Source organism: Delphinapterus leucas, chromosome 13, assembly GCF_059928025.1.
Source record: "Delphinapterus leucas isolate spDelLeu-1000000601 "Yukka" chromosome 13, BTC_Dleu_Yukka2, whole genome shotgun sequence".
Taxonomy (NCBI): Eukaryota; Metazoa; Chordata; class Mammalia; order Artiodactyla; family Monodontidae; genus Delphinapterus; species Delphinapterus leucas.
In genome coordinates this window covers 36263464-36288769 of record NC_143141.1, presented here as the reverse complement: position 1 = coordinate 36288769, position 25306 = coordinate 36263464, and the positions used below count along the sequence as shown (strand labels likewise).

The 25306-nt window shown below is 44.1% G+C and overlaps 1 protein-coding gene and 1 long non-coding RNA gene across 3 annotated transcripts in view; one reads left to right on the top strand and one right to left on the bottom strand.

Annotated features, from left to right (window-relative positions):
* Window positions 1–25306, top strand: part of ARHGAP25 (Rho GTPase activating protein 25) — an 86970-nt gene that overhangs the window by 20699 nt on the left and 40965 nt on the right. The window contains exon 2 of one of the 2 annotated variants that reach the window (XM_022566557.2): window positions 19961–20160. In XM_022566557.2, coding sequence (XP_022422265.2) covers window positions 19961–20160 — 200 coding nt within the window. Of the gene's footprint in view, window positions 1–19880; window positions 20161–25306 lie in introns of those variants that run through there. The other variant, XM_030763225.2, reaches the window with a different exon arrangement.
* On the bottom strand, window positions 653–9684 carry LOC111170932 (uncharacterized). Its single transcript, XR_004024315.2, has 3 exons — window positions 9061–9684; window positions 8515–8554; window positions 653–3378 (listed from the first exon to the last, which is right to left on the bottom strand). It is a non-coding gene; the product is annotated as an uncharacterized LOC111170932 (long non-coding RNA).

Here is a 25306-nt window from a genome sequence, read left to right as displayed (position 1 = left end):
TTGATACAGCCACTATGGAGAACAGTATGGAGATTCCTCCAAAAACTAAAAATAGAGCTACCATACGACCCAGCAATCCCACTACTAGGCATAAACCCTGAGAAAACCATAATTCAAAAAGAGTCATGTACCACAATGTTCATTGCAGCTCTATTTACAATAGCCACGACATGGACGCATCCTAAGTGTCCATCGACAGATGAATGGATAAAGAAGATGTGGCACATATATACAATGGAATATTACTCAGCCATAAAAAGAAACGAAATTGAGTTATTTGTAGTGAGGTAGATAGACCTAGAGTCTGTCATACAGAATGAAGTAAGTCAGAAAGAGAAAAACAAATACCGTATGCTAACACATATATATGGAATCTAAAAGAAAAAAAAATGGTTCTGAAGAATCTAGGGGCAGGACAGGAATAAAGACGCAGATGTAGAGAATGGACTTGAGGACATGGGGAGGGGGAAGGGTATGCTGGGACAAAGTGAGAGAGTGGCATGGACTTATATACACTACCAAACGTAAAATAGATAGCTAGTGGGAAGCAGCCGCATAGCACAGGGAGATCAGCTCGGTGCTTTGTGACCACCTAGAGGGGTGGGATAGGGAGGGTGGGAGGGAGACGCAAGAGGGAGGAGATATGGGGATGTATGTATATGTATAGCTGATTCACTTTGTTGTAGGGCAGAGGCTAGCACACCATTGTAAAGCAATTATACTCCAATAAAGATGTTAAAAAAAAAAGAAAGTCAGCATTTGATATTCAAAAAAAAAGAAAGAACTTATATTAGCTATGGAAACTTTTGAAGGTCAGGAGGAAGTGAGAATGTCAGGTGGTTCTGTGTCACAAACATGCAACAAATGAGAGCAGATGAAAAACTTGTTTTGAAATTGACATCTAGTAAAATGTATTTACTTGGGTCTGCAGTTGTATGAGTTTTGGCAAATGCCCAGAGTCATGTGATAACCAACACAATCGAGATACAGACAGGTCCAAGCACCGTCTCTTTTTAGCCAACCCCTCTTGGCCAACCCTGGGCAAACCCTCATCTGTTCTCCATCCCTATAGTTTTACTTTGTCCTAACTATGGTATAAATGGAATTGTATAGGACGTGGCCTGTCTGCAGTCTGATTTCTTTTAGGCAGCAGAATGCATTTGAGATTCATCCATGTTCCTGCTTTTGTATCAATAGTTTCGTCCTTTTTATTGCTGAGTGTTATTCTATTGTATGGATGTGGCCATTCATCAGTTGAAAGACACTGGGTTTGCTTCTGATTTTTAGAAGTTAGAATCGCCTGCTATAAATATGTGCTTACAGGTTTTGGTGTGAATATAATGCCTCATTTCTCTTTGGTAAATTTTGGGTAGTGAGACTGCTGGGTCATATTGTAAGGGAATGCTTAACTTTGTAAGAAACTGTCACATTATTTCCCAAAGTAGCTGTACCATTTTGTATTCCCACCAGCCGTGTTTGAAAGTTCCCGTTGCTTCCCATCCTTACCAGTCCTTAGTACTGTTAGTTTGTCTTTAAATTTTATTTCAGTCACTCTAATATGATTGTAAAGGTATCTCATTGTGGTTTTACTTAATGGTTTCCTGATAGCTGATGATGTTTGGCATCTTTTCATTTAGTGAAGTGTCTGTTCAATAGTTTGCCCATTTAAAAAATTGGTTTGTTTGTTTACTTATAGTTGAGTTTTAAGAATTCTTTATATATTCTGGGTACAATTCCTTTGTCAGATATGTGGTTTGCAAATATTTTTTCCCAATCTGTGGCTTGCTTTTCACTCTCTAAGTGCCTTTCAAAGAGCAAAGGTTTTAATTTCGACAAAAACCAATATCAATTTTTTCTCTTATAGATAGTGCTTTCGGTGTCAAGAGTAGTTTGTAATAATCCCAACCCAGGACACTCCATGGATATCAAATATGTTTTGCAAATTTTATAGACTCTCTGAGTCTCTCATTCAGCTCCTGCCTGCAACGGTTTGCAAACATTTTCTTTCATATTTCCTCTCCAGCCCTGCCCACGTGAACACACCCACACACTTAAGCGTTACAAACACAGATTTCCTGTGCCACTCTGAACCCTCAGCCCTCCCTTTCCAGGCCTCCTCCCAAAGATCACAGAAGTTACATTTTCCAAAGTATTTTTTATCATGCAGGGGAAAGTGCTGGAGATAGGAATGGTCAGTGCTATTTTTATGGCCAAACACTCCAGAATGTCATTGTGAAGCCTCTTTCTCAAAATTATGCAAGTAGAAATGGCATTATGGAAATTCATACCCCAATATACATCCATCCCTCGTATAACAAAACTCACACTGTATATCAATGGGATTTAACGTTCAAGTGAATTAATTAGCTATGTTTGCCTATTTGTATTTTGAAATATCTTTCAATATATTCAAAGGAACAGATGTTTTCTGGGGCTATTTTTAAGTCTGAGTACAGCTTCCTTCCACTTCTCTTAGGTTGGATTTGAAGTCCTCACATTTCACAGTTGATACAATTAAGGAAATGCCAGAAAAGTGAAGGAGAGAGGGGAAGGGCGGAGATAAGGAGTTGAAGGAGAAAAATGTATGATCCATTATTGAGCACACGAATAAATCCTTTCTTCCATGTTTTAAATTCCACATTAAGAGGTTTACTACTTCTTTCCTGATTGTACCCCATGCAAGTTCATTACAAAACGTGTCGGTTATTGTATCTCCATTTAGTGCATACACTGAGTTGAGTGAAATGATTCCCTTTCAACAAAACCTCATGAAAACGTAAGTGATTTTTCACCTTGAAAAGGTCTTTTATGCTATAAGATGCGCCAGACCAGTGGGACTTGGAAGTGGGGGCAAATCCTGCCTGTCACGGTATCAATCACCGAGTCACCCATGCATGGTTCCCCATCTTCCGCTTCCTGTTTGTCCATCTGGGCTTCCTGCTTCTTCAGGTTCTGCACCTATGACTTCAAGGCTTAGTTTGTCTTTCAGTGGCCATCGGCTAAAAGCAAACAAATGGCTAAAGGAAAAAGAAAGAAGAATGATGTTCTTCTAGATCTTCTGTGGGCACCAAGTGATGTGGTGCAGAGGCTGGGAGGACTGTCAAGGGGTGGCCAGCCACAGAGAGAAGGATCAGGGCGAAGGTCTGTGTCTGCCTGTCGAGGAAGCCCACACTTCAGACAGATGCTTTCAGAAGAAATCCTAACATTTTTCTGAGGACCTTGGGCGATAATAGGGAAAACCCCTAGAGCATTTTTTTCAGACAGCTGATAAAGTTTGACAGCTTTGAAGAGGAAACAGAACTGCAGGATGTCAGCGGCAGAGTCACAGGGGAAATTCTGCCTCCTGCGAAGCCTCGCTCAAGTACCGTGAAGCATAGCCTGAAATGGATAGAAATGCTGGTAAATAATAATATTTTATGAAGAAGTAAAATCTCAGTGATTTCCCACATCAGTAGCTCTAAGCAAGACCTTGACATTGATTTTTTTTTTTTCTATTGGGTTAAGTTTCATGGATTTTAGAATGATTTCTTCTGTGAATCCTCAAAAAATTTTTAAAGGAATTGTAAAATGTCACAGCAATGGAAATGTTCACACATTCCACAGCTCTCGAGTATATGCCACAGTAGAAGTGTCAGAAATTTTCTGTTGTGTCATTTTGTGTTTCTTTGAAACTCTCACCTTCATCACTTTTCCTTACACAGCTAAACACCAAACACTTGGCCTTGCTCCTAAGAACTTTTTCTTGAAGTTTTCTTGAAGAGTTTTTCAATTTTCAGTAGTTGAATTTTCAGCAACATAGAGCATTCTTTCAGCTACCTCTCACTGGTTTGAGATAGACACTCCTTACCACCTAAGAAAGTATTCTATTCTTGATAATTAATTTTGCAATATCAATCGATATTGAAATTTATCAAATGTAAATTCACAATGTTTTGAAAACATATGGCTTTTCAATTCTTTTACCTATTGCTGTAATAAACCATTGAATAGTTTTCCTAACATTGAAATATCCTCATTCTTGGAGTATTCTAGACACTTGGGCTACCTGAGTGGAAAAACAGGCAAATCTCTCACTCTGTGAAGTTTATGATCTATTTTAAATGGTCTTTATAAAATGAGTGAGGAATTGGTCCTTGTACAGCAATTACCACAATTCAGTTTTAGAAGACTTTCATCTTTCCAGAAAGTTCCCTCCTGCCCATTTGCAGCCAATCTCTACTTTTACCCTCAGCTCCAGGCAACCTCCCATCTGCTTTCTGTCTCTATAATGTTGACTTTTCCGGGTACTTTTCTTCCATGGATTTGCAATATGCTGTCTTTTGCATTCAGTGTCTTTCACTTGCATAAAGTTCTTGAGGGTTGCCATCTTGTAACTTGTATCAGCACTTCATTCCTTTTTATTTGGGGGCAGTGTTGCATTGCACAACTATGCACTTTGTGTTCATCCATCCAGCAGCTGATGGACTCTAGATCGTTTCCAGTTTGACCATTATGAATAACACTGCTGGAAACACTTGCATACAAGAAATCTGTGGACGTGTGCTTTCACTTCTCGTGAGGAGATTCCTAGAAGTGGAATTGCTGGGTGGCATGGTAAGCGTACCTGTGACTTTTTAAGAAGCATTCAGTTTAGGGAGTGAGGCTCTGTTCATGGAGAATTTCTTTTTTTTCTCCTTGGCGAAGCCCCAGGTTAGTTGGAAAAGTCTTCCCTGCTCTCACTGGTTCAATGGCCCAGGTTAGGAGCCAGCAAGACAGGCCCTCCAGCAAGTCAGGCCCTCCCACACCTTGCTTTGCTGGCGGGACTTTCAGCCCCTGGGGTAAGCTGGAGATAGCACAGCATGCCCAGCCAGGCCTTTGTGCTCTGGGGGCCTCCCTCCGTTCCCCACATCGAGTGCTGCTGGCCCCCTCTAGGAGGTGGTGCAGATTCTTTGGGGGACCATCCCACTCTCGTGGACAATTTCTCCTCCACAGACACTGAACTGTGGGTTGGTCGGCTCTTTCAGTTTGGTCCTGCCTAGCCTCCAGCTCACAGAAATCCTCCTCTCCACAAATAGCTCACAGACAGCATGCTTCCTTACTTTTACTTTCATTTCCCATTTCCCATTGTTATCACTGAAGTCATTCTCTGGTCATTTTGATGGAAATTTGGAAATGGGGCTGTTACACCATGGGGTCAAACCGTCCAGAATTTCAGGGGCTCCTTCCTTCCTGGGCTCCCCCAGAGCACCCCCTTGTGCTCCCTCAAGCCTTTCTGCTGACTCTTCTCTTTCCCCAAGCCCTGCCCTTTCTCAGCCCCAAAGAACTTGTTCTGGTTCTATGGTTTCTGTGATGTCTGGGCTGACCCTCCAAACTATACTGATCTCCCTCCCTCGCTGAGCACATTCTCTCTTATTTTCTTTCCTAAATAATGAGTCTGCTCTGCTCGCCTTTTCTCTAATTCGACACTCTGAGCACATTATGGTATTAGTAGAAACTGCTCATATACAAAGAGTAGAAGAATTTGGGGTCTAGAAGGACCTTAGCAAACATCCTGTTCAACAGCCTCATTTTATATCTGCAGAAACTAAGATCTGCAAAAATTATTCTTGTAAATGACAATAATAATAAGCAAACCTATACCTACTGTATATTTCATAAAGGACATTTATATATTGTATCCTGCTGGTAAGTAATCCCATCAGGCAGGGAAGGGTGATTTGCCCAAGAGAGCATAGCTAGCTTCTGAAATGCTCTATTTGAAAACTTTTGGAATTCACTTTGGTTTAGATTATGAAAATTCTTCCTAACGTTGGGACTGATTCCTCTCAGTCAGTTCTTTCTTGACTCATGTTAAGTTTTAAATTTTTTAATTTAGGAGACAGCCTGTAGATCATTGAAGAAAAAGCTGATGTAGAGATTTTACAAATAACTTTTGTTCCCTTTACGAAAAAATGACAGCATGAGAAGACATAAAAATTACCCATAATCCCACCTATCAGGAAAATAACCTATAACCCTACACCAGTCTGGTGTGAATCTTGCATTATGTTTTTCTGTGCTACACCACACATGTATTTATGACTTTCTTACACTATAGTGTGTGTGTGTGTGTATTTTTAACAAAATGGAGTCATCCTGTGTATATTGGAGGAAGCAGTTTTTAACCTAACTACATAAATTCAATGTTTTCCATGTCATTATTATTTTTTTTTCCACGTCATTATAACTCAGGAAAGCATCAACTTTAATGGTATATAGTATTTTACTTTATGAGTATACCATATTTCGTTCAACTGATTCCATGTTGTTGGACATTTACTTGTTTACATTTTTCAAGCAACAATGCTGCAGTGAATACCTTTGTAAATAAATTTAAGATACATTCATTATTATCTCAACTAAGTTAGTAGAAGGCTTCTTGGTCAAAAAGGCATGGATGTATTTGCAGATGTTGGTATGTAAAGCCTGGTTTAAAGTTGGAGAGATGGGGCTTCGCTGGTGGCGCAGTGGTTGAGAGTCCGCCTGCCGATGCAGGGGACACGGGTTTATGCCCCGGTCCAGGAAGATCCCACATGCCGCGGAGCGGCTGGGCCCGTGAGCCATGGCTGCTGAGCCTGCGCGTCCGGAGCCTGTGCTCCACAACGGGAGAGGCCACAACAGTGAGAGGCCCGCGTACCGCAAAAACGAAACAAAACAAACAAACAAACAAAAGGTTGGAGAGATGCATCCAGAAAGATGATGGGGTCTGTAATATTTGGGAGCTAAGGTATCACCCCAGAATAAATCGATCACGCAGCCTGTTTAATTGTCAGCCCTTGAGTAATAGTTACAGTGGCTTTTGTCTTTGTACCTCCTACCCTGTATTATTACTGGGACTTCTTAGGGGATCTTCTTTAGCCTAATATCGAAATTCACACTCTAACCAGGACGTGTCAAACCATCTGTGTTTGATTAAAATCACCAAGATTATGTCTTTTGCCAAATTCATTTTTCTTAATCAATTACATAAACGTATCACTACAGACCTGTGACCTTGATATGGAACTGGATTCTTCCCTGAGTTGGCAAATTAAGTTAGACATGTTGCACATTAAAAACAGGATTACAGCACAAAGTATTGGCTGAAAGATGTTTGATAGGTCAATCAAAAACATTTAGAGTTGAAAAATTCTTTTTTTAATTTAGAGTTGGAAAAGCATTCAAGATGGTTTATTTCCATCCTTTTATTTTACAAATGAAGAAATGAAGACTCAGAAAGGCCCTGAGAGTTACACAGCTGGTTTGTGTCTGAGCTGGAACTTGAATCTGGGTCTCTTGATGCCCAGTCAGATACGCCTTCCACTGCTCTAGGCTGCCTGCCTGCCTGCTTGCAACAGGGCTGGAGGGGAGGCTATCATCCAGTGTTGGCCATCTACCAGGCCCCAATAGCCTATGAACCAGCACTTCCGCCAACTTTGTCATTGTAAACGCTGATAATCAGTCACTCTATTCTTTCCATTGATCTTGAACTAGGCCTCCGATGTCCCAGACGTTACTTCCGGTCAGAAGGAATTGTCTAGCAAGTCTCTTTGCCTTCCTTGCAACAGCTGTTTTTTTAAGCTCCTTCTGTGACCCTGGGGAATTATGTGTGTGTGTGTGTGTGTGTGTGTGTGTGTGTGTGTGCGCGCGTCTGGGTGTGTGTACATGTACACAGACAGACCATCACCACCATTAACAGTTTGAGTAAAAGCTGACTTTACAGGAAATATTATCCATAACTGGAAGCATCAGGAGTCCCTCGGTTCTTCCCCTTCATTAACTGATAAAGTGACAGTGCGGGGGCAACGGAGGGGCTGGATCTGTCCGGGGCGGGGGAATGTGTACGTGTGTGGTAGAACATCTGTGTAACATCACTTCACTGTGCTCAGAGGAATAACTAACAGGTCTGGAAATGCAGGCCTGGGAAAACCAGCAAGTTGAAGTTCAGGGCAATAGCTGATGTGTGAAAAAATCTTAAGCCTAAAAGAATTTATTTTTTAAGGCCTAGTAGAATCTTGAAAAAGATTTTTTTATTATACATACATTTCAAACACCAACATAGAGAATAAATATAATGAAATGCCATGTATATCCATTACTGAAATTCAAAATTATGAAGAATTTGTCACATCTGCTTTATTCCTTTGTTTCTCTTTTCTTTGCTGAGATATTTTAAAGCCAATCCCAGACACTGTGTAATTTTATTCCCCATGCTTAAGTATGCATCTTTGAAAATATGGGCATTCTATTTCCTAATCACACCTATGAAACTAATTAATAATTTATGCGTGTCCTCTGTCCTCCATCCATAATCTAATGGCCTCCATTTTTAATAGAATCTTTTATCAGATTGTAGAAAAATGATACAGATGAACTTCTTTGCAAAGCAGAAATAGAGACATAGACGTAGCGAACAAACATGGATAACAAGGCAAGGAGGGGGGTGGATGAATTGGGAGGTTGGGATTGACATATATACACTATTATGTATAAAATAGATAACTAATGAGAACCTACTGTATAGCACAGGGGACTCTACTTGGTCTTCTGTGGTGACCTAAAGGGGAAGGAAATCCAAAAATGAGTGGAGAGATATATATATATATATGTATAGCTGATTCACTTTGCTGTACAGCAGAAAGCAATGCAACATTGTAAAGCAACTATACTCCAATAAAAATTAATAAAAAAAGAATCTTTTGATCAGATTGTAGAGTAAGAGAAACCTATTATGACTTGTATGCCAGGCCCATTCCGCTGCAACAATTGTTCATTGTTCACACTCTTATTAGAACTGTACGGTTAACAATCACTATTCCCGAGGACCAGAGAGGGCCTCGGGAACAGACCGGAGTGACATCTGTAGGCTGGTTAATAGCTTGTAGCTTCATCAAGGCCCAGTGCTTGATTATTGGGGCCAGCCCTTAGGCAATGGCCTGGTTGGCTCACTGCTGTGAGTTACTAGAGCCACAGAATTTAGTTGGGCTTATAAAATATAAATACTTCAAGCATTCTAATGCACTACGTGTTTATGAATGCTAGCGACTAAGCAAAACCCCTTACCTGGAGCAAATGAGTGGCTTTGACAGTGGAAGGGTCAATAGTTCTTCTAGCTTACTGTGTTAATGATGCAAAGTCCTTCCTTCCATCCATATCTGGGAAGCCAGTTAGCTTGGATACAGTTAAGGGGCCACAGTGTGGACCTCGGGGTGTGTGTGCCACTCGATTGCCAAATCTCCACTACACCATGTGCTGAGGAAGAGGCAGTTCCAAGCAGTGTTTAGTCGGAAGCACTCACAATTCTGCATGCTTCTTGTTTTTATGCTTGGCTTCCTGTTATGCAAAGATAGGCCGAGGGGGCTGGTGAAGTGTTGCAATGGATGGAGACACAGGCCCACAAGAGACAACTGCTCTCCACATTCCCGAGACACGCAAGCTCCAGAATGAACAGCAGAAGGGCGGCCCTGGAAAGGCAGCCTAGTCAGGCGGATTCACAGTGTAGAACTTGCAAGCCTGAAGAAGAAACAGAAATCCAGCTCTCTCTCTCTTCTTCATATGCTACAGAGACCGCATTTTTGCTTCTTCCTGCAAAAGACGTAGCTACGTGTGCTAAATCCCTTTGCGAAGCAGAGTTTGCTTTTTTACATTGAAAGGCTCACTTGTCAAACAATAAATTTCTATGAGCTATAGAACATGGGGAAATTAAACCTGCTCAGTTCCTGGGTCTGGAGACAGGTATTCAGGGAACAACTTTAGGTATTTCTTTGAATTAGGTTGTGTAAATGTGTCTCAGGGCAAGCGGCCTGGGAAGGCCCGTGTGACTGAATTCTGGGTGCACAGAGAAAGTCCCTTGGCTGTCCTCAGTCTCACATCTCATTACCTTTTGGGGGGTTGGGGGTGGAGCAAAGTTTTTTAAGCCCAAGTTAAAAAAGAAACTGAGAATTAAAAAAAAAAAATCCAAGAGAGTAATCACAGGATAAATTTATCCTGAAGTCTAAATGCCAGGTTTTGAGAGTGGAAAGATTTTAAAATTTCCCCACCCCCCTGAATGGTGGGTGTTTCAAAGAAGAGGTCAGTTTGCCTTTGACAAGGAAAAGAGAAAAGAGGTAAAGAAAGTGGGCCTGGAGGTTCTGAAGTTAAAAGACTTAATTTTCTTCTAGGAGGGCTGTCTTCCCACAGTCTGATAACTAGACAGGCTGATGGTCTGCAAGTGTGTTGGCGGTGTGTGTGCATGTGGGTGTGAGTGTGTGCATGTGGGTGCGTGTGTGTGAGAGTGTGCGCGTGGGTGCATGTGGGTGAGTGTGGTGTGCGAATGTGTGGGTGTGGGTGTGAGTGTGTGGGTTAGTGATGCGTGAGTGTGTGGGGGTGAGTGTGTGCATGTGGGTGCGTGTGTGGGGTGAGTGTATGAGTGGGAGTGGGTGAGTGTGTGGGTGTGGGTGTGAGTGTGTGTCGGGTGTACACAATGGTGTTTGGACCCCTACTGACCATCTCCAGGGAGGCAGCCATGCGGGGGGCTGCTGTTTCCCACGGCTTCCAGGGCTGCCTCTTCAGCAAGGGTGGGGGGCCCTCTGTGAGCTGCCCTGTGGGCCGAGTGCTGGGCCCCCCTCGGGTTGGTTCCGTGCTCCTCTCTCCCACGCCTCAGCCCCACTGGGCTTCGGTCAGGATCCTTAGGTCTCTTCAAAGGAGCTTGTGCAGAGAGCCAGTAAGTCGTGGCAGGACCAGTAATATGTCCATTTTCCTGACGGGGTGTTAGGACAGCCTCAGGGCCGGGCTGGAGGCTTCAGTGTTACTTCCCTATCACTCTTTCATCAAGGCCTGCTGAGCCTTGCAGAGCTTAGGATGGAAGGAAAAGGTAGCACAAAGTGGTTTATGCGTAGCCTTGCGGCAGAATGGGTGGAGGCCGAGGCTGGTGTCTCCGTGATGGGAATAGTGGCCCGTCCCCTTTTCATCTCACCCTTACTGTCTAACCCTGTGAATTATTACACATGATTCTCAGTCTAGGCACCTCTCTTTACCACTAGAGTATGTGCCTCTCTGTGGGCTGTGTGGCCTAGGTATGGATATTGGGCTTTGAAATTAGATTTCTAGCCGTGTACCTGGGCAAATCACTTCAGTTCTGTGAGCTCCAGTTCCTGGTCTGTAAGATAGAGCTTACCATGAAGAGGTAGGGTGAGCCTTCAACCAGGATGCCTTGATAGATAAGTGTGCTTGCATGGTGTCTAGCGCAGGCAGGTAAGACCTCATTAAATACGTCACTGTCGGTGGGGATCATTATTACATCGGGGATTCTATCTTCCCTGGCTGCTCTGCTTGCATGGGCTCAAGTGAACACATCTAGAAATCCCACAAATGGGTAGATCAGTCAACGTTTGTTGCAAATGTAAAATGCCTCAAGGTGACTCACATTTCTCTCTAAAATGTTTATTTTATTCACTCAAGAAACATTTACTGAGAACCTTCAATTGGCCAAATGCTCTTCTAGAAGGTGTGGTTTGATTGGTGAAAAAAATTTATAAAAATCCCTGCCCCTGGGAACCTATTTTCTGATGCCTGAGCCTCCGCCTTTTCACATTTCATGGTTTGTGATTGATTATGAATCTCCTTCTTTATGCAAGGAGAACATGACAGAGCTCTGGCCCATCAAGAACTAGGGCTGGGATGGAGGCAGCTGTTGGCAGCAGGGTGCAATAGAATGCATTTTTGTGTGCCAGGGTGCACAGCAAATATTTGAAGCCTCACAGTCTCGAGTTCACTAATTTAGAGAGCTTCCTCTATTTTTTAAACTCTGCACATTACCTAGCACCACGCCCTGCACATAAGAAATGCCCAAGAAATTTTTCTGATTGGTTAATTTAAAGGATATGAATTTCTTTGTTGTAGAGAATCCATCCTATGAATTTTCTATTTGAACTTTATTCAACATTAACACACACACACACACACACACACACACGTACACTTTCTTCCTCTCTTTGTTCCTTCCAATTAACTTTTCTAAGCCAGACACAGTGAGGGTCCTCAGGATACTAAAATGAATAAGACGTGGTCTTTGCCCTCAAGAACCTCTCCATAGCTCTAGCACCTTATAACCTGCAGACATGCGATAAAAGCACAAAGGTATTTATTCCTCACTACTCAGCCATAAAAAAAATGCAATAATGCCATTTGCAGCAACAAGGATACAAACTATAGATTATCATACTAAGTGAAGTAAGTGAAAAAGAGAAAGACAAATACCATATGATATCACTTACATGTGGAATCTAAAATAAGGCACAAATGAACATATCTGCAAAACAGAAACAGTCTCACAGACATAGAGAACACACTTGTGGTTGCCATGCGTGAGGTGGGGGGAAGGAGAGGGACAGACTGGGAGTTTGGGGTTAGTACCATAGCTGCAAATTATTACATTTAGAATGGATATACAATGAGGTCCTACTGTATAGCACAGGGAACTATATTCAATATCTTGTGGTAAACCAGAATGGAAAAGAATTGAAAAAGAATGTATATATGTGTAACTGAGTCACTTGCTGTACAGCAGTAATTAGCACAACATTGTAATTCAACTATACGTCAATAAAAAAATAAATTAAGAAAAAAAGATATTTATTCCTGAGCCATGGGGCCTTCTGCTCACCTACACAGCCAAATATCATTTTCTGAGAGAGAACACTGAGATCAGAAACTCAAACACTTCTTTGTGGGCTTCCCTGGTGGCGCAGTGGGTGGGAGTCCGCCTGCGGATGCAGGGGACAGGGGTTCGTGCCCCGGTCCGAGAAGATCCCACATGCCGCGGAGCGGCTGGGCCCGTGAGCCATGGCCGCTGAGCCTGCGCGTCTGGAGCCTGCGCTCTGCAATGGGAGAGGCCACAACAGTGAGAGGCCCGCGTACCGCCAAAAAACCCCCCCCAAAAACCCCCACTTCTTTGTAAAGTACCTCTTGCTTCTGAAGGGTGCTTTATGTCCTTAAGAATCCTCTTGCAGAACGTGGATGTCTGTGTAAGTGCATGGTCAAGAGTTTTGGCAGAAAGGGTGAGCAGGGCTGAAACCCAGTTGGTGCTCCTATCATCAAGCTGTTACCCTGGAGAGTGGCTGCATCCATCCATCCAGGGGCACCATCTTCTCCCCCAGGACAGCTCCTGGCCCAGGGGTGTGAGATGGACCAAAACTGGCCCTGGATATTTGCTTGGCACAAGATGGCAGCCTCTCTCCTTTCACTCCCCTTCCAGGAAGCAACCCCTGCTCCATTGCTAAGCTCTTGGGGATAGTGGATTTTCTTGCTGCATTTCTTTTCTCCCACACTGATACCTAATGCAAGCTCTCTGTAAAGTCCCAAGGCAAACAGTAACCTTCTCTGTCTTGTATCTAAGTTGATCTCCGGTGCCTTGAGTTAATGCTAGTCTCCTCTGGGATCAGCCTTTTCTTTGATTTCTGAACATCTATTATGTTACTTTCCAGATCAGAGATTCTCACATCCTGGCTTTCACTTGCACCTCTTTTTCCCCAGTAAGCTCCTTCTGAACCCACAGGCCTCACCTGTCGAAACTAGAATTCTGGGGAAGTCAAAATCTCTCAGTCCACCCACATATATCATCACACCCAGAACAGCACTTTCCTGCCTATTCCAACCCACCACGTTCTCTGCTTCCTTCCCAGCTTCTCAGGTCTCTCAGGTCTCTGAATGTTTGTGGGCCAGGGTTGTGTCTGGTTGATCTTAGATCCCAGACCCAGTCACTGCTCCCGGTGCGTGCCAAGGGCTCAGCCAATGTGCATTGGATGAATGGATGGAGAAGGCCCCTCACCTGAGCCACCCAAACCCCAAACTCCCACCCACCTCCTGTTCAGCCAGCTATGGAGCTCTGGTGGTCTGCCTCATCACTGCCTCTCCTACGCTCTCCATTCCCCTGGCCGCCATCCTAATTCAGGCCTCCGGATTCACACCTGGAATTTTGTACACTGTCCAGCTAGTCTTCCCTTTTTCCTTTCCTCATTCTCTCTCCCTCCTTTCCTCTCTTCCCTTTCATCTCTTCTTCCTTTTCTCTCATTTCACATAACATCCAGTCCATCCTACGATAATACTGCTAACAATAATAGCTTCCATTTAATGCCCATGTTTTAAGAGGCAGACATTGGCTGGGGCCCGTCCACTTATCTTTGTTAATCCTTATAGACTGGCCACTCCACGAGCTATGTATTATTATCACAGTTTCACAGAGAAAGTAACTGGCTCTCCGAGACAGAACGCGATTCACCCAAGGCTGTGTATGTAGAAGCCTGTGCTCTCTGCTAACTCACCCTGCCCTCTCTTTGTCAGCACTGTGTTAGATGTGGGGGATACAGGGTGAACAAGGCTAAGCATAAAAGCAGAGCCCCTGTCCTCTTAGAGTTCAAGTGGAGAGAGAAGACAGAGTAAGAAAAAGCACCAGGAGGGATGATAAGTGATTTGAAGGATATGTGTCCCCAGTTAAGAGGGAATAGAGCCCAGGGTGTGACTCAGTCTGGCTGGGCTGAGAAGGCTTCTCATGGGAGGTGTGGCCGGAAGTAAGTCTTGAAGGACGAACAAGAACATTTCAAGAACTGGGGGTGGGTGAGAATGGGTGGGGAGAAGAGTCCAGCAGAGGGAATGGAATACCGTCATGGATGGAGTGCAGAATGGGTATGCAGGAAGAGAGCAGGAGATGCAACAGGAGAATCACAAAGGACTCTGAACCCCATGGTAGGGAGTTTAGTCTTCATCTTTTAGGATGAAGATGTTGGAGGGTCACTGAAGGCTTCTAGGTCAAAGAGTAACATGATCAGATTTGTGTTTCAGAAGGACCATGTCACAAACAATGTCATCAGTGGATTAGAGATGAGACTGGTAGGAGGGAGACAGGACAGGGAACTGTTATGGCAATCCAGGGAGAGGATAAATGGGCCAAGAAAACCAGGTAGGGGTAGAGAGAAGGGATCAGAGAGAAAGAGAGCTATTGATTGTGAGGACTGTAGGAATGGGTCAGCCTTCTGGTTTGGCTGGTTGACCGGGGAGAAGTCAGTCACAGCAAACCATAGAAAAGCAGGCTTGGGTGTGTTTGTCACATAAGCCCGGGGAACGGTAGGAGGTAGGGGGACAAAGACGGTAAGTTCAACTAGCATCACGTGACCTGGAGATCCTTACGGAGGTACCTGCGGGCAGTCGGGTAGATGAGTCTACAGCTCAGGAGAGGGTGTCTGGGGGTAAGCTATGTATATTCTACTCCCTTTTCAACTTTATTTAAACAAGGTTCCCAGACTAATGCACTGCTCAGATCAACATATTGAGAAAATACCTTCAGTGGTTTTCCAGCTTTGATTGAACTATTCCCATCTCACATGTTCGGAGCCTCTAAAACAGAATCTAAACTCATGCAGAGTTGAGAGAAGATGGAAGAAATATCTCAGAAGTAGACCCTAGAAGATTTTGTGATTGATTTTCTGTGGGGGGAGGGTGGAGTCAGAAGATGAGAAGATAAAGAGAGGAAGTGATAATGCCTCCCAAGCTGACTTCCCTGTTTATACTTCCTCCTTTAATTTTTTTCTCGCTCCAACTTGGGGCAAAAAGCAGCTACCTTCTACTGCAGAAACAGCACCCCTGAGACTGTGGAACTTCTTTCATGTGTCTTCTTTCTATGTCTCTTCTTGCCCTCCCTCACCTGCAGACCAAAATGCAGCCTATGCGGTTCAATTACTTAACTTGTCTCTATTTTATCATGAACCTCCCTTGCTTAGGTACGTGAGATGGCTCCCTGTTAGCTCTCAGATCAAGGTTGAACTTCTCACTCTGAAAAGAAGCTACTTTTCGGGACCTTCCAGTTTGATTTCTCTCTTTGATGAAATGCTACCCACACCTTTATGGCCCATTTTGTCTCATGCTTGGTAATGGTACTATTCAGATTCCCAGAAGTGCCAACCAATAGACCTTTCTGTGATGATGGAAATATTCTCTTCCTGTGTTGTCCATTACTGTAGCCATGAGCCATATGGGCTGCTACTGAGCACTTGAAATGTGGCTGATGTGACCGAGGAACTGAATTTAATTTATTTTAATTCATTTCAATGTCCGTATCCAGTCACGGCAAGTGGCTACAGTACTGGACAGTGCAGTGCTGGGGGCTTGTTCTTTTTTTATCTACTAGAGTACGGGTGGGTTTCCCACCTCCCTAGAGTGTTCTGCAAACTCTTAGCAACTGCCTTCCAGCTACCCGCCTTTTGCTGGTCTTCCCTCGGCCCCCACTCCAGCCCACAGCCTGGCTCAGACCTCCTTCCCGAAGGGCTGGGATCGTGCGCTCTGTATGTGATGACTGGCTCACAAGCAAAGCTTATCACGGTTATTATTTTCATTATGAGAAACAGCTCTAGAAATAGTAACAGATCTCTTTGTTTACTTTATCCGGGAACATGTCACACCCACAGACAAGAGAGACTGTTCAAAGGAACGAACGAGGAAAGTCGTCAAAAACAAGTCCAACTCAGGGTCCACCAGGCTTTCTTCTCTGCTATTTGAATCACTCACGATAGGGCTGGCCGATGAGCCATACTGAGGGCCGAGGTGGGAGATGGCTCTGATATGGGACGGAAGGAGCCCCTGCTTCGTTACTGTCTCATCAGAACCCCTGCTGTCATCTCCCCAGTGTTCAGGCCTGATTGGAGCAGTGTCAGTTTGCTCTGAGCCATCTGTGCTCAAGGCCCAGTGCCCACAGTCATATCACGTATGGTGGATGTATGGGTGAATGGGATCATTTCTGAAATATAACAGATGGTTAGCCAAGACCTTGATCCCATGCATACGGACAAAGTGTTCACCTACTTGTCACAAGGACATCAAGACCCTTCTTGGCCAAGTAGGAGAACATAACATTCTCATATCTACTCTTCCTTCGCCAGGCCATTCTGCAATGCACAGATGCTTCTAGGGGGAGGTTTTGAGTGTTGCATATTTGTTTTTGCTATTATTGTTTTGGCCACTACAGAGCATAAAAAAGTTTCCCAGAGCTATCCCAGCAGCTGAATTCTTCTGTGCTGGGTTCATTCTCTTCAGTCTACGGTGTCTTTTTGGCCCCCGCTCCCCCTATCCTACTTCTCCAATTCTTGTTGGAGTTCTTCAGTTTCTCCCATTTTCTAGAGCAGTCCGAACAGTTCCTGTGGGTCTCTGGGGGTAGCCTGAGTCTGCGGGGACCTGAGTCTTCACAGCCACCACGTGGCACCCACCTGCTTTCCTCCTCTCCTGTGCTGGCTGCCTTTGGTGGTATCACACTAGAAGCCTAGAAGCCCTCCCTCCCAAGTCTGATACTGCTTCGGCTGGATGAGCAGAGAAGTCACACTGGGCTGGGCAGAGCCTACCGAGGGGAGGGAAAATCCCCGTGCGTCTGCCAGAATCCCTCACTCTTCAGAAATCCTGTGTGCCAACCATTCTTTCCATCTCTGCCCTGTTTCTAGCACGAATGTGAGTCTTTCCATGTTACAGTTGCTGACCTAGAGAGACACAGAGCTGGGTACGGTTCTTCCAGTTCTCTCCTCCCCACTGTATTCCTGCCCAAACCCTCCTCTGTTTCCTTCAGATCACTTAAACAGCCTTAGAGCAAGTGATCAGCTCCAGAGTAGCTGTTCTTTGAGTTACAGATGGAAGGTCTTGAAGATTGCAATGAACTGAAGATTAAGATCAAAGATAAAATTCTTAGCTGGCGTGCCGGGACACATGGATATAAAGCAAACCCTTTGCTAACACACTGCTAATTTTTCATCAAAATGTCAAGTTACTTTTTACTGCAACGGGGTATGGGAGTATCTGCACTCTTATGATATCTGTCTCATAGGAGGTTGAATCAAGTGTGTCTTGTGCCCTGGTGTATAGAATAGGATGATCTCTCCAGTCCCTGGTGGGAGGCGAGGGGTGACTGCAAGTTGGCACCTTGGGAATGAGGGTATGTGACAGGAGCGCAGGCCACTTGTGGGGTTGAGGGAGCCCAGTTAGGGTAGAGTCCACTTCAGACAGCAATCCAGGATGAGCTATGTAAATAGGGTGATAATTCCGGATCCAGTTAGACTCAGTGGAAGAAAGACTCTGTAATGCTGTATAAAATTCTGGTATTTGAAAGCAAGTCATGAATATAAATAAAAGACAAAAACTATAGGCCTAGAGGGAGATAGAAAGAAAGGAATCAAAAGCGATGAGAGAAGCTGTTGATTCAATGCATTGAAAATGGGAATAGAGGAAGAGGGAAAGTTTGACAATGCAGCAATATTTCGAAACGAAGAGGGAAGTTTAGGAGGTTCTCAAAGATGATCTCCGTCTTTGCAGTAGGAAGTAAAGTCATCTGTTGATAAAAATAATGAGTGACATTTGCTCACCTTGGACCAGGGACTGTGCAAAGTGGTTTATATATATTAACCTGTTTAATCTCCACAACAGTTCCATAGAATAGGGGCTATAATGATCCTAATTTCACAAGCAAGGAAACTGAGGCTCAGAGAAGTTGCATAATGTACCCAGGGTCAAAAAGCAAAGAAAGGAAAAACTGGTCTTTACCAGGTGAGATGAGATTGGATGAGAGTGGAGTTGGCTTAGTTCAGCTTCTTCGTGAAAGCTCTGGGGACTGACAAAAGCTGGATAAAGGGATTATAAGATGGAGACTTCCTTGCAAGGAGGAGAATGCAAACACTGGGGACTGGCAAGTGTGGAGCACACCGCATAAGGTCGAGGAGACACGGAGCTCCAATGCAGTTTTTTTTTTGTTTTTTCTTTTTTCTCAGTACGCGGGCCTCTCACTGCTGTGGCCTCTCCCCTTGCGGAGCACAGGCTCCGGACGCGCAGGCCCAGCGGCCATGGCTCATGGACCCAGCCGCTCCGTGGCACGTGGGATCCCCCCGGACCGGGGCACGAACCCGCGTCCCCCGCATCGGCAGGCGGACTCTCAACCACTGCGTCACCGGGGAAGCCCCTCCAATGCAGTTTTAAGGGAACTGTTGAACCAGCTGCAAAAGAAGGAAGGGGAGAATCAGAGGAAGGACATGTTGACTCCCAGGGGACCACAGGCCGGCTGATGGATCGCTGTGGAGAGGAGGAAAGGAGAGAGTTATCCTGGGTGGGAGTTACCATGGAGACAAGCTGCAGACACCTGGATCTAATCTGATGAGAGGCAGAGCTCTTATGTGAAAAACAAAAGCAAACTACAGGATGCAGTGGGTTGGGGGGGGTCTGGATTCAAATTCTGCATCTGTGTCTTGGTGGCAGATTCATGTCATTTTCAAATGCTTGTGTGCTGTCAGCCCCATGGGAGGGACAGCCCAACTGAAAACATAGTAGGAAGGCAGCTACAGGGAGGCCCTTGGTCCAGCAGAAAGGGCTGTGAACACTCTCCGTGGGCGGGGAACAGAGAGTACTTGACGACACTGGGCAGGAAGATTCAGGAGGTGCTGGCATCCTGCACGCTGGCTGTGTTGTCAGGGGTCGGGGGGCTTTGGGGGGGCCGCTGGGGCAGGGCAGTACTGGACAGTGAGGTTGGGGAACACAGTGACTCCTTGTGAGGAAGAAGCCAGGCAGCTTCTGACTGCCTCTGCAGCTGTGTGGGACTCACCCTGAACCCTGAGAGCAAGAGGCATTATTTTCTCCCCTCTCTTGTCAGATATTGACTCCCACGCAGGAAAAAGGAAGCACCTTTTGTCAGATGCTGCGGCCACTTCCTCTTCAGAAGGCTCCAGCCAATCTCTGGCTTTGCAGAACGAGGGCGCTGACTCCAGCTGCCGGACCTTGAGGGTGTAGGGCCCCAGGGCCGGCGCTGATGGGAGCCAGCCCCTCGGCTGGCCCGCTGGGTTCCGGGGCATCCTCTCTGCTGCAGATCTGGACCCCTGAGCCCGGCCTAGCTGGGGCCCAGCGCTTCCCGGCCCCTCCCTGCACACTGCTCACAGCCCCTGTCAGCCCGCCTGTCTGTCCCTCTCCACAGCTCGGTCAAGGAGTGTGATGACCGGAGAGCAGATGGCGGCCTTTCACCCCGCATCCATCCCCAACCCACTGGAAAGACCCATCAAGATGGGTTGGCTGAAGAAGCAGAGGTCCCTCGTGAAAAACTGGCAGCAGAGGTACTTCGTGCTGAGGGCACAGCAGCTCTATTACTACAAGGACGAGGAGGACGTGAAGCCACAGGTACCAGCCTGGCTGTTTGCCCCCTTCCCAGGGCTGTCCCCTCCTGGGTGCGGGAGGTGGGTGGAGCCCCGGAGATCACTACAGACTCGCAGGGGGGCTTCTTACTAGGATGAGACCCCTGTCCATTTGAAAGGACTTCTCTCTCTCCTTCTCACCCTTTGTGAGATACATAAACTGAGTTGCAGAGATGACAGGGTGATCTTCCTTCACGGAGCCCCAAGATGAGCGCTGGGGCTCTTCCTAAACGCAGCGCTAAGTCAAGGTTGGCAGCGTGGTCTTGATGGGAATGTGGAGCACAAGGGCTCAGGGAGAGTGGATTTGGGTTCAGGAAAATTGATTTGGGGCTTTCATTTATTTGTCTGTTCAATGAATATTTATTGAGCATCTACTGTGCGCCAGACACTGTTCCAGGGAGTTGAAATAACTCAGTGACTAAAACAGATAAGCACCCCTGACACGTGGAACTTAGAAGATGGGGAGGGGGGAAGCAGAAAGATAAACATAATCAATAAGGAAATTATGTGGTTTGTTAGAAAATGACTAGTTCTATGAGGAAAAAATAGAATGGGCTAGGAGGATCAAGCATTTGGGGGAGGTGGTACAATTTCAAGAAGGGTAGCCAGAATGACTTCATGAAAAAGGGGACATTTGAGCAAAGATTAAGGAGGAGAAGCAATCCGCCAGGCAGATCTCTGGGTAAAGAGCACTCCAGGCAGAGGGGACAGCCAGTGCAAAGGCCCTGAGGTAGAGCATGTCTGATGTGTGTGGGAAATAGCAAGGAGGTCAGCGTGGGAGCAGCAGAGTTAGGGAATGAAAGGATCAGAGGAGATGAGGTCAGAGAGTGGAGCGCTGGGGGTTGGTACGCAAATTGTAAAGGACATTGTAGTCCACTGTAAGGACTTGAGTCTTTACACTGAGGGTGATGGCAGGCCTTGCAAGGTTCCCGGCAGAAAGGGGTCATTCCTGGGTTATGTTGTAAAAAGATGGTTCTGGTTACCATGCTCAACAATAGATCCAAGGCTGAAGGGAGGAGGTATAAGGGTAATTTAGGTGAGAGGTTACTATGTTTAGAATCTCAGTGGGCTGGAAGAAAATGATCAGATCCCTGATATACTTGAAAATACAGCAAACAGGGCTTCCAGATGGAGTGGATGGGGCTAGAGAGGGCTTTGATCGTAAATCTTGGGCCCGGGTCTTTTCTTCCTGCCTCATTGATTCCTCATGGCCATCGTGGTGAATGAGAGCAAAAGGGGATGCTGTTAACAGCTGAGAGACCCCAGGTGTAAATTGTATGTCTCAAGGCAGCCAGGAGGACTGGACACCCTTTCTAGAGTCATACCTGTGGAGGTGGAAGAGTGGGCAAGGAACTTATTAGGGAGGACAGACTCTAAAACTTTCTGGAGCCAGAAAAAAAGCCCCAAGAAGGGTGAGGATATTGAAGGTGGATGGCCAGGTAAGCAAAGAAGAGAGAAGGTCATTTGGAAGAGGACAGTTCTCTCTAAGGGCAGGCTTGAGGTTCTGTGAGGCATCGGCAGTGCCCGGTTAATCAGGCCCCCCACTCAGAGGGCTGTGAGTGTCTGTCCCTGCAGAGGCTGGAGAGGGGCCAGGGACCCCACCACTGCCTGGGTTCTTGCCCAGTGTCCTGTGCGTGGTAACCAGACTTTCTTCACTTTATGAACAGACCCTATCAGAGGCAAGCAATTACAAGCTAAGATGGGGTTCCTGGTACATCAATAGCCGAGGCAGGAAGTATTCCCATCTGCGGAGCGTGAGGGAGATGGCAATAATGTGTTAGCCTTCCCAAAGCAGCAGAAAGGGAAGTTCAGTGAGGCTTACTTCCGTGAGGTGTAGTAGGGAGCTTGTGTTCTTTTCCTGGCTCTACTACCATCTGGCCGAGTAATTATTTAATTTTTCTGGACCCCTCGTTTTGTCTTTTGTAAGATGAGGCAATCATACCTGGCCTGCATCTGTCACAGGATTAAATGATATGAAGCACATGTAAAAAATTGTTTTGTAAAAACATAAACGGATGTCAAAGAGTAAAATAAATTATTGGAGGTCCTGGCTTGTCTCCCTTACTTTTGGAGGAGGAAACTCTGAGTCCTCTCAGGATTAAATTAGTCTGATAATTAGGTAGAGCTTCTTCTAGAATGACAAGTATGGTTTATTTTTTAGAAAACCTATTAATGTATCAGACCAATAAGTCAAGATCAAGAAGTCAAATGAGAAAACCCACACAACCCCTAAATAGATGGCTGAAAAGAGCATTTGATAAAATCGAAAACTCATTTCAGATATAAAAAGTATTTTTTTAAAAAGGAATAAAATGATAATTTCTCAGAATATTTTATTTTATATGGATGTGAATATCTTGATTACAAAAGCTATATGGGTATATAGTTGGAAATTTGGAGGAAGCAGAAAATCACAAAGTAGAAAATAATAATTAACCCTTCAGTAAGAAATAACCACCTAAATCCTCAATTCTTCCAGTTTTTTCTATGCATGTACATTTAGAAACTCATCTAAATGCAAAATTAGTATAATAGTATTCTTTAATTAAAAATTAACAATATGTCTTGAATATTGTCCAGTATTATTAAATATTATTCTACAATGTAATTCTTAGTTGTGGCAAAATAACTTATTTTATGGACATTCTATAAGTTATTTAACCAATTTCCTCCTAGAAAGTAGTTGAGTATTTGGGCTGATTTTTCTATGTTATTATAACAAACAAGAATTAAGTGGATATCCTTGTAGACTTTTCATATATCCATCATTATTTTATTAAGATAAAGAAAAGTCTGTTCAAAATAAAATACTTTCATTATGCTATCATTTAACATTGTTTTGGGATTCATAGACATTGCAAATATCTAGACGTGAAATGAAAGATATGAACTAAATTCTTGGGAAAAAATAAAGGTCTATTTCCACACTATGTTTCACACCATTCATGATTCTGGATGGGTTAAAGACTTAACGTGTGAAAACAAGTTCATAAAAATCCTAGAAGAAAGTGTGATTATCTGCGTGATCTTTGGGAAGCAGGTGTTTCTTAAGCATAGCAACAAAGACAGCACAAGGAAAAGACTGATTTAATTCCATAAATAGAAACGACTGTACCTTAAAAACCAAAATAATAAGGTGAAAATGCAAAAGTAAACAGAAAAAATTGTAAACAACTATTCTTCCTATTTAAAATAGTCTCAAATATTATAAGAAACAGCAACAGGAAAATGAGTAAATGGGCAATTTCCCAAAGAAACGTAATAGCCAAAAAGCATATGTAAAAACTCCACTCAGTCATAATTAAAGACATGCAATGGAAGTTAATGAGATACCATTGTCCCCTTATCAAAATGGCAAAGATTTTCTAGAAATTCCAATGTTAGTAAAGACCAGGGAACAGGAATTCTCATGCACAACTGGTGGAAATGAAAATCTGTACAACCTTTCTGGAGGGTAATATGCCTCTTAGAAATGCAAATTCTTTGACCCTGCATTTCTAATGTAGGGGTTTATAATAGTGATGTGGAAACAATGCCCGGTGGTAGGGCCTAAGTTATGTGAGGCAACTTTTATATATCTATCCTATAGAATATAATTCAGCTGTTGATGCCCTAAATTAATACTTTTTGAAATTGAAAGATGTCCATAATATCATTGCTTTGAAAAAAGCAGTTAACAGCAGGGGATGATTTATATGCTAATCTTATTCTTTTTTTTTTTTTTTTTTTTTGCGGTACGAGGGCCTCTCACTGTTGTGGCCTCTCCCGTTGCGGAGCACAGGCTCCGGACACGTAGGCTCAGCAGCCATGGCTCACGGGCCCAGCCGCTCCGGGGCATGTGGGATCCTGCCGGACTGGGGCACGAACCTGTGTCCCTTGCATCGGCAGGAGGACTCCCAACCGCTGCGCCACCAGGGAAGCCCGCTAATCCTATTCTTGAGGGGAAAAAAACAATGAATCTGTAATTTATGGGAAAAGGCTTGGAAAGAAATACACAGAGATGTTAACTGAGTTATCTCTGAGTACCAGAGTTACACATAACTTTTACTTTTCTTCTTTCTCTATGACTAAAATATAAATTAGTTGTAAATTTAAAAAGAACACACATACACTCCGATTCCTAAAAAACTCAAAAAACAAAAATCACTCCAGTAATCTTAAAGCAATCAGATGAAAAATGCCCTCATGTATACTGATGATGTGTTCGCTTGGTGCAGCCTTTCTAGAAAGCAATTTGGCCAGATTTCTAAAAGCCAAAGTATATCATATCCAGAATGACCCAGTCATTCTGGTTTTAAGAAGCTATCCAAAAGAAATAATAAGATATATGCAGTGCTATTTGTAATTAGAAACAGTAGACCAAATGTCCAACAAAGGAGAATGATTAAGTAAATTATGGGGCCCTCTATGACGCACCCTTGTATGTGCTCTTCAAGGGGACCCTGGGGTTCAGGAGAAGGCAGTCTGTGCAGTTTTTCCTCTGAGTTCTCAGAAAGGTCTGTCTAGCTCTAACAGTATAATGCCCTGTAAGTCCATGACCTAGCTTCCTATAACTCATTGCAAAAGTTTCTTTGTCAAGGAAGTTGTTTAAAACAGAATCTCAGTGAATTGCCCTCAAGTCTCTGCTACAATGATGGTTTTAGACAATCCTGGCTTAGATGTTCCATTGCCTCATCTGCTTTCTCTGAAGTTAGAGCAGAGAGTTGTCTATCAGGGGTGAGCTGGGAAATGTTTAACCAACAGCCCTGTGGTAGGGGAGTTGTTTTGGACACAGCATTTGCCAATTTCTGTTGTGTAAATACTCCCACTGTGGCTGATTCAAGCTACCAGCATCCCTGAACACAGAGTTGAGAAGGGATGTACAGTAGCAGTGTTAGACAGTATTTCAACCACACAGATAGATTTGATATAAATGACCGTACGAACAGAAATAATAGTAAAATAGAGCAAATAATTAGGTAAATAGAAATTTTTGTCTTTTCTTTTGTATTTATATGAGATGATGGATGTTCACCGAACTTATTGTGGTGATCATTTCATGACGCTTGTGGGTCAAATCGTTGTGTTCTGCACCTTGAACTTGGACAGTCCGGTATGTCAATTGTGTCTCAGGGGAATTGCAAGAAAAAAAA